The 14,079-nt window shown below is 32.6% G+C and overlaps 2 protein-coding genes and 1 pseudogene across 2 annotated transcripts in view; all 3 read left to right on the forward strand.

Moving 5' to 3' along the window:
* The window catches only part of LOC124451191, a 70,136-nt pseudogene that overhangs the window by 18,604 nt on the left and 37,453 nt on the right, over window positions 1-14,079 (forward strand).
* The window catches only part of LOC124451192, a 30,198-nt gene that overhangs the window by 396 nt on the left and 15,723 nt on the right, over window positions 1-14,079 (forward strand). Inside the window, exon 2 of the mRNA XM_047001817.1 lies at window positions 1,113-1,305. The gene's annotated coding sequence lies outside the window, so the exon portion shown is untranslated. The remainder of the gene's footprint in view (window positions 1-1,112; window positions 1,306-14,079) is intronic.
* LOC124451659 lies at window positions 755-9,502 on the forward strand. Its single transcript, XM_047002266.1, has 4 exons — window positions 755-776; window positions 2,165-2,171; window positions 4,271-7,802; window positions 7,970-9,502. The coding sequence occupies exons 3-4, from the start codon at window positions 4,847-4,849 to the stop codon at window positions 7,984-7,986; spliced, it is 2,973 nt and encodes a 990-aa protein (XP_046858222.1). The 5' UTR covers window positions 755-776; window positions 2,165-2,171; window positions 4,271-4,846; the 3' UTR covers window positions 7,987-9,502.

Genomic DNA, 14,079 nt, shown 5'->3' on the forward strand with positions numbered 1-14,079 from the left:
CGCTACATCTATTGGACAATACGATAATATATATTTATGCTTAGTATATCAAATTGCGTTTTATCATATAAACACAAATGATCTGTTTATCTATCAAAACGACTATATTTTATTATTTAAATCAACCACGAACGATTTGCATCAATTATACATTACCAAATTGATATGTAATTATAGATTTATAGTGCCATTGTCGCACAACCTAAGCGTTCTGTTGTGCGGGATGCTAAATCACGATTCTTTTGACGACAAACGTTGGTTCATTACCACGAGTATTAAAATCAAAAAATGCTTATCCAAATCGTCTCTTAAAGACTTCAACTCGATGCGTTACAATGCATTGATCAAATGCGTCGATAAAATGCGACCATCAAAAATGCGTATTGAAACAACCAGAAACAGCGTTTGCAGCCTCTATATATACTAAACATTCAACAATATAAAATTACAAAGTGTCCTCTTTGCCACGATTGGAAAGAAAGTCTTCCTCAGCAACTCAATGCTTTAAACTTCCCATGAAAAATGCATGTGCGTGATTTAACGTAAATAGTTCACATTTTACCATGCTCTTACTTCTTTAGTAATGTTCGTGCTTACAGAAAGAGAAAGATACTTCACTTGTTTTTATTATTTATGAAAATTTCTTCCCGTATACTATTTTATACTGATAGGTTTTACATCGTCCATATTATTATTGATAAATTGATAAAATTTACGACAAGCAGGTCACGTTGCAAGAAAAACTGTCTGTTGCTCATTTCTTTTGCTGTTTTTCAGTTTCTCCAATTTTTATTAACATAAAACGGTTATAGCCGCAAAAAATTCAACATAATTTATGTATTTTTTTTAATGATTCTTTTATTCATTTGAAAATGACTGACTCAAGTAGTACCAACTATTGTCTGACTATAGCTGCTGATCTTTGGTTTGGAAACTCAAACTTTGACAAAAAATGGCCATTTGGATCGATATTTGGACACATTTTGGCCTATTTTCTATTCCAATAATTTTTCGGAATCATATTGGTAATTTATTATAAAAGTCTATGTAAAAACTAAAATCTGGTGAGAACCATATATGAACAATGAACATGATTATTGTCTACATTTCAGCTGTATCTAGTTACAAGGAAGTGAATGAGAATGATGTCGTGATGAGCCCATCCCTTACATTTGAATGATGTGTACATTACAATACGAAGAAAGACAAAATTGAAGAAATATTTCAATATAAAACTGTGATTCTACGTTGTGGAACGAAATAATAAGTGTGGAAATGAAGAAATAGTCGCTTTGGTCATATTTGGTGAGTTAAATTGTGTAAAACATTGATTTTAAAGCGGTATTGTTTAGCTACTCGTTGTATTGTAATGTTTGACTAAATGGCAGATTACTCGTCCACTCGGATTCATTGACTGTGCATCCACATTTTCAATAGATACACAGATACACAAAGCATATATTATACTATATTTAATATATTACAAGATGATTCTAACTTCCGAGAAAATAAAAATGAGCGTTAAACGAAACTATAAAGGCTGAAACACACTAGGCAGTCGCTTTAGTCGCTCGTCTAAAACTACCGCTCTGCGTGGTTACTAAGCCAGCAGCGTAGTCGCGTCATCTAGTCGCTTTCAAAGTTCAAATGTTTCAATGTTGAACTTTTGATTCGTGTAATAAAAATTAATGCCCAACATAAAGTTCTGATTAGAGCCATTGAAATAGACCAAAAAATATTGTAAAATTGAATTTATATGTAACGTTTTGTCTTTACTCAAGACATCTTCAGACAAATAATAAATAGGATGTTAAGACAAGATATTATATTTACAAAAAGGTCTTAAATTACTACTAAAGGAGGCGATGTCAAATGGATATATGACAAGGAAGTTAGGAAGTAAAATAAAGAGAAATCAAAAGAGGTTAAGTGGAATGGAGTTTCCTTGCACATTAAGTGAAGGCTTGTATTTATTGATTAGAAGGCTTTCATGAATGGAGAGTTCACACAAATCGTTAAAAGTGGAGATTATTTTAAAGTCGTTTAAGTTGGGGGTGTGTCCAGTTGCGTTAATGTGTGCAAGAATACTTGATAACGCAGGGTGGGAAACTTGGTTGCCTGTAAGGGGGGATATTCCCAAGTGCTCCGAAAATCTGGTGTGTAGATGACGTGTGGTTTGACCCACATACGAAGCGTTGCAGCTTCGACACTTGAATAAATAGACTACACTAGATCTCAGAGGTTTGGGAAGCTTGTCCTTTAAAGGGAAGAAAGAAAAGATACGTTGGGAAGGACGGAAAACAAATTTAACAGATATATGTGGGAAGGCTGCAGCACAAAGGCTATTGATTTGTGTGCAAATTTGAAGGGAGTGTATGCCGGTGAAAGGAAGACAAAAATAAATGGGCATTTTATGAACAGTCAAGACAGGTGGTTTGGGGGCAAAAGTGTTGTTAAGGAAGCGACGTGTGATTTGGTCAATTATACGTGAAGGAAAACTGTTTTTGGCGAGTGACTTTCTGGTAAATTCGAGTTGTGTATGAAAATTTTCGTAAGTAGAACAAAGGTTGAAGATACGGTGAAGTAAGCAGGAGACTAGTAAGTGGAATGAAGCTGTGGAAGTTGGTGAAGAGGCCAGTGAAAGTAGGTTTGCGGTAGACGGAAGTGGTGAATTTTCTATTAGTGCGAGAGATATCAATGTCAAGAAATGAGAGCTTTCTGTTTTGTTCGACTTCAGCTGTGAATGTGATGTTAGGGTGTTGTTGGTTCAGATAGTCAAGAAAGAAAGGGACGTGATCGGAGGAATGAAAAAGTAAAAAACATTAACATAAGTAGCAACGTTTTTGAGCGCTTGTAAAATATCTTTAAAGAGAAAAATAGAGAAACGTAGCGTTGGTAAAGTAGTGGTTTGAATGAAGAAGGACATTTATTAAGCCAGGATTGTTCGTGAAAGGACATGAATATATCAGCAAAGAGAGGGCCCAATAGACTACCCATAGCCACACCATCAATTTCTGGTACTTTTACCCGTTAAAGAGAAGTGACAATTCTTAACAGCTAGAGAGAGTGGTTTTTCAAATTCTGTTGCAGTGAGTCCGTTGAAGTACTGGTGGTTGTTAAAAATGCTTTTGGATATTATTTGGATGATTTCGTCAACAGGTATGTTAGTAAATAGGGATACGACATCAAAACTAGGAAGGACAACATTACTTGATTTGATATCGCAATTTAGGATTTCTTCAACAAAGGAGAAAGAGTCTTTGATGATGAGGTTGCTTTATAGTGAAAGGTTTTAGGAGTGGAATGAAAAACTTTGCTAGTTTATACGAATAGTGATTAATGGAGGAAAGAATGGGTCTGAGAGGGATGTTACATTTATGTATTTTAGGAAGACCATACAACATACCTATTCGTTAACCAGTGGGGTAAAGTTCTTTGTAAGTTTCTTGGCCGATAGATTTAGCATCGCTTTTAATAAAGACTTCACTTGATTTTCTCGTTGTAAAGTGACTTTAACTGGATCTCCATTAAGAGGTTGAAACTTTGTAGTGTCAAATAAGAGTGCGTCCATTTTCTTTATGTAGTCGTCTTTGTTAAGTATTACGATGCCATTTCCTTTGTCAGGTTTAGTGATGAGGATGGACACACTCTTATTTGACATTAAAAAGTTTCACCAGTAGTAGTAGTTTGTACTGAGTAAATATTCATGTATTAGTAGCTATAATAAAGGCCAAAATAAAAAGTTTAAGTTATGTCTGTGTCTGTAACAAACAGAAATCTTCGGCATGTTCAATAGACGACACGGTGAAAGTCGCGATTCAAGCGATTGACGCGTGTGCATCAAGTCACTTTGGACGCGCGACTGAAGCAACTGCCTAGTGTGTTTCAGCCTTAAAACTAAATGGCGCTATGTTTGATTGGATAATACGATAATATATATTTATGCCTGGTTTAGTAAATTGCGTATCATCTTTTTAACAAGAATGATCTGTTTACCTATCAAAACGACTATATGATAATCTTTATATCAACTGCGAACGATTTGCATCAATTATACACTACCACAGTAATAAGTAAATATAAATTTAAAATGCAATCGCACACGCAGTACTCTCATGATAATGCACAATTAAATTTATTTAAATTGATAAAATTTTTTGACAAAAAACTGTCCGTTTTCCTTTTCTTTTGCTGTTTTGCATTTTTTGATGATTCTTTAATTCTTTTAAAAATGCCTGACATGGAAGTCGACTAATTCACTGATTTCAAGAATCACAGGATTTTATCATCAAAGAGGAATCAAGTTAGAAAAAAAAACGCTTGGATTTCTTACACATAAGATATTTATTTGTTTTGAATAAAAGTGCGGTTTTTATCTTTGGACAGCAACTTGTGTCAATCGCTTCGTTTGATGTCATTTGATAAATTTTTAAACATTTGCTGTATAAAATTAAAAAATCAGTTCGATTTTGACGAACAGCTTATTTTGCTCACATTGTCACATTCAACATATGAACATTATGTAGCTAGACCAAAAAAATTTGTGTAAATACATGCGCACCTAGAATGTTGCTTTTTGTTAAATATATTGAGTCAAATCTATTTTTTTATTGTGTCAAGTCGTTTATATTACTGGATGCTGAATTCCATGATGTACTATCAACTACTGGGTCTTGTTACTGAGAAGAGTGAACGTATTTTTTAACGAATGAAAAAAAGAAAATAATTATTTGTAAAATTACTTGCAATACTACTTGTTCATCAATCCAATTAATTTTGTGCTCATTTTGTACATTGCAAATTAATGCTTTTTGCACAAACTCCTTCTTCATTTCTAGCTTGAAAAATGGCTTCACCACCTAAAAAAAAACTGAAGTTTGAGGCAAACGGATCTCGTTTAAGTAAACTTTTGATAAATAAAGGAAAACAAGCCTTGACACATACATTGCAATCTTTATTAAAGCCATCAAGTTTAGCTGGTAAACTTAAAGATCCCTCTACAAAGAAGACACTAACATCTTTGAAATTTAAAGTCATCAAGAATGAGCAATGGGATCTTCTTTATCCGTCTACTGGCTCACCTGACATTGTAAACTTTGACATCACTTTATTAACTGTCTTATTGCGTAACATATGTGGTCTAACAGCGCCACATAGTGGATGGGACAATCTTCCTTCCTCTTCAGATACTTCAAACTCAGCAAATATTGCAAGAATAAAGTTTTATCGAAACAAAGTGTATGGTCACATAACTACAACTAGTGTAAATGACAGTGACTTTCAGCATTTGTGGCAGGAAATTTCAAAAGCATTGGTTGGTTTGGGTATTCAACAAACTGAAATAGATGAATTAAAGAAAGCTCCCCTCAGTGCCGATGAGGCAAATTATATTGAAATGTTAAAAGAATGGTATGAAGAAGACCGAAAGTTAATCGATGTTGCTGAGAAAACCAACGAAAATGTAAAAGAATTAATAAAAAACGTTGAAGCTATGAACAATAAATTAGAAAAAATCGAAGAAAGCATGCCAAAAAAAGTTGAAGTAGAAATTAAACAAGATATGGCAACAAACGCTGATGTAACCAGACAGAGAGAAATGAAACAGGACAAAATATGTTCTGATCTCGAGAAGCTTGGAAAGTGTAAGTTTGATGGTTTTATAAAAGATCTTAACAAGAAATACCTTGAAGACACTAGACAATGGTTATTTGAAAAACTCGACACTTGGTTTAACAATGAAAGTGAAGATGCTTCTAATGTCATGATTTTGATTGCCGGTCCTGGCTTTGGTAAAAGTGTGTTTGCTGCTGAGTTGTGTCGACGATATTCTGAAAAGAAGAAACTTGCTGCTTGTCATTTCTGCAGGTACAATCGATCAGATGAGAGGAATCCTCGAATGTTGATAGAATCATTGGCTAGTAGCATGTGTGATACAATATCAGATTTTAAAAGTAAATTGAATGAAGAATTAGAGAGAAAACATTCCTACGAATCAGTCACCGATGCATTCCGTGTTTTATTAAATAATCCATTGCATTCATTTGAAGATCATAAACCAATGCTTTTGGTTATTGATGCCTTAGATGAAAGCCAAGTTGATGGCAAAAGTGAATTGTTGGAATTGATTGCAGAAGAGTTCGACCGACTGCCTAAATGGATTAAAATCTTCATCACCAGTCGTGCAGAACTTCCTGTTAAAAAGGAGTTGAAAGAAATGAATCCTCTGGAAATTACAACTAATCCTCGTGATGAAAACAACGAAGAAGACCTGCACAAGTATTTGAAACATCAGTTGAATGATCGTGTGCCGAGAAATCCCTTCTTTCCTCAGGACGAAGTTCTTCAGTTATTAGTAAAAAAATGTGAGGGATCATTTCTTTATGCGTATTACGCACAACTGAGCTTCAATAAAAAAAATATTGAGCTTACTTGCGAAAACATTCGACAATTGGTCCCTAGTGGGTTAAGCGGTGTTTACACAAAGCAATTTAAAAGAGTAAAAGAATTGTTAACGAAGGAAAGTCCCAGAAATTCTGTTATCTCAGAAACTACTTTCATGCGATTTCTTGAATTGTTGGCTGCCTGTCGGGAGTTTTTACCATTAACTTTATTGTTTAGCTATTTAGGTATTTCTGGTGACATCAAGTTTGAAGTCCGCAGTAAAATCATTGAACTGTTATCTCAAATTTTGCCAGTTTACGATGATTTTTTAACCGTGTATCACAAATCTCTAATTGATTGGTTGAAATCAGATGGTTACGAACAGCATGAGTTTACAGTTGATCCAAAAAATGGTCATAAGTTCTTATGGCATGCTTGTGAGAAAGTGTTTAAACACATCAAGTCGATGAACATTTTTGAAGATCCGATGAACACTGTTATGATTAAATATGCTTTGAAGAATGGATTCCACCATATGATAGAATGTGGCGAAAATGTTGACTTTAGCTGTTCAGTAGATGTCAAAGTGGTTTATGCGAGGTTAATGTGTGTGGAAGACTTACCATACAATTTGCATACCATTTGGGTTGAATTGTTTGAAATCATTAAGAAACGACAAACCTTCTTGAGAAAAGATGTACTTGAGGAACTACTATTTTATTTGTTTATGACGAGAAATCAATCATATACGTATGATAATAGCTTACTTTACTTACAAAGTGTTGCAAACACAATTCATGGCAGTAACGAAAAAAGATTATTGGCAAGGGATTTATTGAAACAAGGAAAGCTTGTTTGGTTTGAGGATTTAGACTCAACATATTTAACAAATCATCATCATTTGACTGTCTCCTTGCGTGCTAACGTTACATCTCTTTGTGTGTCGTCCAATGAAGAACTTCTTGCTGTAGGATATGAAAATGGTCAAATATCTATTTTTGAACTTCCAGAATTCAAACAACGATGCACTCTTGGCACTGCACTCGATGATTTAAGGTTGAATAAGTGGTATGATGTAGACACATTTATGTCCCTGTATGACATCTATGAATATCCAAGAGTAAAGAAGTTTTGGTTTGTACGTGGAAGAATCTGTTGTTGCTCTTTTTCACCTACCGGAAATAGACTGGTAACTAGTGATGGATCTACAGAAGTAAAGTTGTGGGATGTTAACAATGGACGTTTGTTATTATGTTTACAGTCAGATGATGTCGCTAATCGTTGCTCTTTCTCAGATTCTGGTTTGTTTATTACAGCAAGATATGATGGATATTATATGAAAGCAGTGTTCACTGCATGGAATTCATTAACTTTGCAAAGAATCGATCGACGCTGCGTTGTTGATTACCAAAAACTACAATGCACCGATAAATATTCAGAGTTCTTTGTTGCAAAATCTATCAAAACTTCGTGTGTTTTTCAATTCCCAAAGGCAATCGATATTTTTTCAAGTAAAAAGGAACGTCCACCACGTTTACATTCAATAACACACCATTATCGTGATTGTATTTTTTATCATAAAAACCAGGTTGTAAAGCTTTCTGAAATCACTCAGTTGACAAAATACAACGATCAAGGACAAATCGAGTTTTGTTTACCAAAGGTTAGGTGTCCATGTTCTCTGAGGACTCTTGAAAAAGTCCATCCAATCTCGTTTAAGGAATTTTACGTTGTGCCGTATTTTTCCATGCTTAAAATTTTCGAAATTGATCATCTTTGGAGACCTTCATTTATCTTTGAGGAATTTGAAATTAAATGTTGTTGTTTTTCACCGGATGGATCTTTTTTTGCTGCTTTCGCTGTTGGTGACCACGTCAACATTCATATTTGGAGCATTGAACGTTGCACTATTATTCAAACTGTACCAATGCAACTGGAGGATGCATTTGGATGTTGGTGGTCAGATGGTTTACTGTGGATATGGGATGGTTCTGATCATCTTATGAAGATATTAACTTCGTCTGAAAATTTTGTAGATTCTACTCAAGCAAAGCATGTTAACATTGGATTTGAACCTAAGGAAATCTTAACATTTGGTGATGTCTTAGTTTGTATTGATGAACTAGATTTTGTTCAAGTTGTTAGAATTAACAAGGGTGAGATACAATACAACGAAAGACTTCCTGTCCAGAGTTTAGAATTAAAAGCAGTAGCTGTAACACCTGATAATTCTGTTGTTTTAACAGTAAACGAAACAGAATACACATTATGGAAATGGGGAAATAACAACAATGAACTTTGCTTGAAACCTTGGCATACTGCAGAAATATCGATAACGTGTTTTATTAAAAAGTTTGTTCGGAAACAGATATTTTTAACTCGTCTTAAAATCCGTTGCTCTATAAGTGATAGTAACCAAGCGGTCATTGCATTCTTTTTTAAAGACGAGTATTCCTACTGCATAACTGGCCTTTATGTAATTAATGTGCATAAAAACAATGATGTGAGTACGATTTGGCATTGTATCGATGATGATTTTTTTTTGTTGACGACAATCGTATATAAATCGTATTTTATGGGAAAATCAAATTGGAAAGCATTGGTTGCTGTAGATGTGAACAGTGGTAAAAGGTGTGCTGAATTATACTCATCAGATACTGTATCTATTATAACTATACATTCCAACACAGGAACTTTAGCTGTAGTAACAAATGGTGGATTTGGATACAGAGTTAAATTTTTAAAACTCAATGTACCTGAATAAATCCACAATTCAACCTTTGTAGTTATATTAACCTATTGTATTTACTAACAATACATATCACTTAAAACGAACATAAAAAGTTCTTTATATCACAAAAGGACAGTTATTTATGGTATCAACAACAAACTCAAAATATTGTAGAAAAAATTGTCCATATCCTTTGTTTTAACCGTGGAAAAACTGTCAGTTTTTAATCACGGACACAGAGAGAGAGATTAGTTTTTTGTAATGTCAAGTAAAGATCTTTTTCATCCTATGATTCCCGTCAACTTTCAAATTTATATTTGGAGAATTTAACACTGTAACATTGTCAAAGTTGTGATGAAATTGAGAATATCACACGAAGATGTTGATTGTCGTAAGGATGGTCGCTTGTTTTACATGTGAAAATTACCAAAAGTGAGAAACCTTTGATCTCTGAACGAACTTTATGTTGATGGTTTACTTTTTAATACAAATGTATGGTCAGATAATTTGGTTATTTTTATTATATATTAAACGTTCACTACATAGAAATGAAAGAATGTCGACAACTCATTCATTGTGAGTCATTTGACAATATGGTGTTGTTATAGATGAAAATTATTTTGTTTAAATTATACAGTGACTTTCTTTGAACATTCTTTCAAAAACTGTGAATAAAATTTACCTTACGCATGTCAATATTGTGGAAACAAGTTTTGTATGATGTTAAAATTCACATTTATAAAATACCATCATGATGTCATGTCATATCATTGGGTTTTATGGTCATTAGTTGAAAAATATGAGAGATCATTTTTGTACGTTTGTTATGACCTTAAAGACAGAAATTGTTATATACTGTCAACAATTCCCGTATGTAAAAACAACATCATGACGTCATGTCAATAACTATGATGAAAATTAATGAATAAAACTTTTACGATTTAGACACAAGCTCATTTAAACTAAGGAATTGAATTTTTTTTAGTGAAATTTTTTTGAGTAAAATATTGAAGAATGATAAACTTCACTTTCTTGTTTCATTTTTTAAAATAAAATTGATCATTATAATGTTGATGGTAATACAACGTACAATATATAGCTATAGTTCTAACTTGTAACAATTGTACACAACAATAAACGTTTTACTGATAATTTTGAAGATCCATGTGCTTTAAACACTTTAATGTAACAGATTTTTCATGTTCTAAGTTTGGGTCATCTTATGAACAACAGGTACGTATAGCGTACATTTTGTTGTCTTTTACTGATTAGTAAACAACTAAGGTAAACATTGGAGTTTTTCAAAATAAACATGTTTCAACATCTCGTGATGTCATCTTCCGTATTAGTGACAATATTATGTATATGATACAACAAATATATGGTAGTAATGTGATACAGTGAGTGACAGTTTATTTAAATATAAGTAGATTATATACAGTAAAATATTTACATGAATTAATGATAAATGTATTTACAAGTTCTCTAATTTAAGATTTTAAAATCTTAAGTTTTTAAACTAACTAAGGACAGAGTAATAAAATTAGGGCAACCTCTCGAGCAGGTGCAACTCTCATCCTTTGGTCTCTGGCCTGCACTGCTCTGCTTTTGAGTTCTCTCAAAGTTCATAGAAAATTTAACCTGCAGCGATAGCAATTCTATACAGTAAACAGGGTCTTGTTTTAGTTCACAAATATAAAGTTCGATGTTTGAAACGGGCGTAAAAATTTTGTTCAAAGAAGTTAGAGGATTAATTCTTGTATGTTTGAAAGGTCATATGCACCTCGAGCCAATAAAAATAAAAAGTTTTATCATGACGTCAATTTCAGAAGTGTTTAAATTCGTATGTGTTTACTTTAACGTCAGTCAAGTCACTTTAACTTTATAGAGAGGAAATGGAAGTACTGTGTATTTACTGGCGAACAGGCGAAGTAAGAAATTTATGGAAGAAATTAACAGGTCTTGTTAAAACCTTCGTAATGTGAAAGATTTTACTATTCGCGACTAAAAGAGTTAAATTTAGAGTGGGAAATAAGTTCAGAAAGGATGTCCATGACGTCTGTACTGTATTGGTTAAATATTGAGGTTACACCACAAATGGAATGATAAAATGTTATTAAAAGAACATTGTATAACATGTATGAACATTTATGTTGGACTATGAAAACTGACTATATTCTACAAATATGAAAAAGAGGCAAATGCAAATGAGGAGAATGGAGAAACATGATCCAGGTTTTAAAGTTCGTAATTAGAGTTGACAAGTTTTAAATTTAGTGTGCATGAGTATGAGGTTATTATGAAGGATCGCGGTTATCTATTTTTACAATTTGAAGATAAATAAAAAAAATATGTTTAAACTAGGATTTTGTGATTAAATCTTTCAATTTTTTGCTATCAATATAAGAGGCCAAGTGCTGCAAGTAAATAGTTGGTTTTCACTCGTTATTTTTTTTTTAAATGCATACTAAAATATTTCAGTTTCTAAAAAAATTACAACACAATAGTCTATTTTAAAAAGCGTTCATTGAATTTCTAAGAGAAAAAAATGTCGCTAAGTAATTGCACGAAGCATAAAAACTTATGCGATCAACAAAAAAACAAGAGACACCAAGTAACCGGAGTCAGATTGGAAAAGAAAAGTTTTAAACTACGACGTTATTTGAAACTGAATTAAAGGTTTTACCAAAATCAAAGGAGACCACTCGAACAAAATCTGTATGCTCGTTCAACCATTTTAACCAAAGATACCGACGTTTGTAACACTTACCACTTAACTAACATATATTACTGAAAGTAGTTAACAAAAAACGGAAAATGCCAAATGAGGAATTAATTTAACCTAGTGCAGAGAAGTCTATACCTCCTCAAAGGAGCCTTTGTTAAAAAATATTATATCTTTTCTTACATGAAGTACAACAACTCAATGTTTTCTGTTTCTAGTTTGTTATTTTCATTTTTATTTGGGGGAGAAACTTTTCCTTCTTGTTTCAACGTAATAAACCATATTTAATTATTTGTACTTTGCTTGAAGTTTTCTCTTATGCCAAAGAAGACAAGTACCTCCAAAGTTTTAACGCTTCTACCAAGGTATTTATATAAACAACAAATATTTGAAATACCATCGATCAATTTTCTATAAAAGCGATTGTGTTAAGTAGCGTAGTCAGTTCTCAAGTTTAGTCACGCTATGAAAATTTCGGAACTTTATGATCATTTATTTCTTTGGAAACCTTTTGTTTTCATTGAGAGTCTTTTACTGATCGTCAGAAAGTTTAATAAAATCAATTGTGTTTTTTTATGTACACCGTGAATGTTTAAGGACATCAAAACTCAATGTTCTAAAGCTATTCATCCGACATCACTATTTACTTAATAAAAACTTAAACAGTGAATATTGTTATAGTTGATAGCTCGACAAAATAATGCGAACGTGGCATCATCGACATTCATTCATTGTCATTGATAACTCGTAGCAAAATTCTTTCATTTTCCTTATTTTGGTCGCACAGTTTGTGTAAATTTTTTGTGAACTCTTCGAGAGTGTAGTTTTTAATTCATTCTTTGCATAGCCATAGTTTATCGCTAGTTTTGAAAGTAGAACTGAGTTGATATTACTTTAATTACCTTGTTGAATTTTTGTTGTAAATTTTTCATGTGAGATTCAAAATTTTGTTAATAAACAATTGTTTTGTGCATATGAACACCTTCACTGCCCCATTCATATAAATACAAAAACAAATAGTTCACCTTAGATAATAAACTCAAAAGAACATATAAAGTGTGAATAGACTATTAAACAGACAGTTGTAACATTTTGAAAGATCCAAAACATTCTTTGATAATTTTCTTTCCTCCACATATGTATAGTCTTGTAGTAACAATGGAAGTATTAAATGGCCGTAGGATATTTAGCTGTATTTAAGAAGTTGATATTGTCATATTTTTGTAATGTACCAGAATCAAGAAATATAAAATTTCATGATGCCTATTTTGTATTATTTTCTGATCAAAATAGTGCAAGCTGATTGATGAAGGGTAAGTATACTTGCTAGTAAATTATATTTTTATATAAAATTCTTTGTAGCATAACATTTCTTTTCCTGTTAATACAATACAAATAGTAGAGTAATTTGATATGGATATGGTTTCAAATTCCATTCCATTGATGTAGACATAGTTTTAAACTTATGTCATAAGTGATAAATCACTGGAAAATACTAAAAGACATGAATACAAACACAAATCTGTATTTTACTGTACATATTATCAATGCATTATTTGATCATGAAGTGCATTTGAAAACATTTTCTTGTCTGCATTCTCAGATATTCAAACTCTAAATATATAGTTTATTTATCTGTTCTAATTTGTCATGTAAAATTTTAAATTTTAAAGATGGCATTCATATCAGTAGCCATATGGTCTGTACTAATATATAATAGTTTGGTTGTAATAAAGTGAATGATTTAAACCTGGGAGTATTGTTACATGTTTGTAGATGTAGATTGTTCAGATTTGTGCAGTCATGAGAAGGATTGTTGTTGTTGATGTTAATTGATGTTTTGTAATTCTTAGTGGTAGTCATCTCCAGAATAAAGTGAGGATTAAAAGTCAGGTTTTCCATATTTGTTGTCAGGTTCATACGCCATCATATATTGTGTGTACAGGAAATTTATCTGTGTGTGAATGTCAATTGTGTATTGTCATCATGGATTAGTCCAAAGTAATGTTTTTTGTTGCTCATTTTTTTCATGTTATTGCTGCCACCCTGGGGCGCGCACATAATCATGACATTACTGGACCCAGTCCTTCTGCCAGTCTATATCGAGGTGAAATCTCAATTTGTTTCTGTCTGTTGGTTTCTTTTTTCTCCAACGGGGGGGGGATTTTTACAGAATGAGGGGTAGCTTACAATCACAACAAAGTAGAACATTTGGAAACATTTGAGATATTTTGTACTTATT

This window comes from Xenia sp. Carnegie-2017, unplaced genomic scaffold (genome assembly GCF_021976095.1).
Source record: "Xenia sp. Carnegie-2017 unplaced genomic scaffold, XeniaSp_v1 HiC_scaffold_24, whole genome shotgun sequence".
In the NCBI taxonomy this organism is placed as follows: domain Eukaryota; kingdom Metazoa; phylum Cnidaria; class Anthozoa; order Malacalcyonacea; family Xeniidae; genus Xenia; species Xenia sp. Carnegie-2017.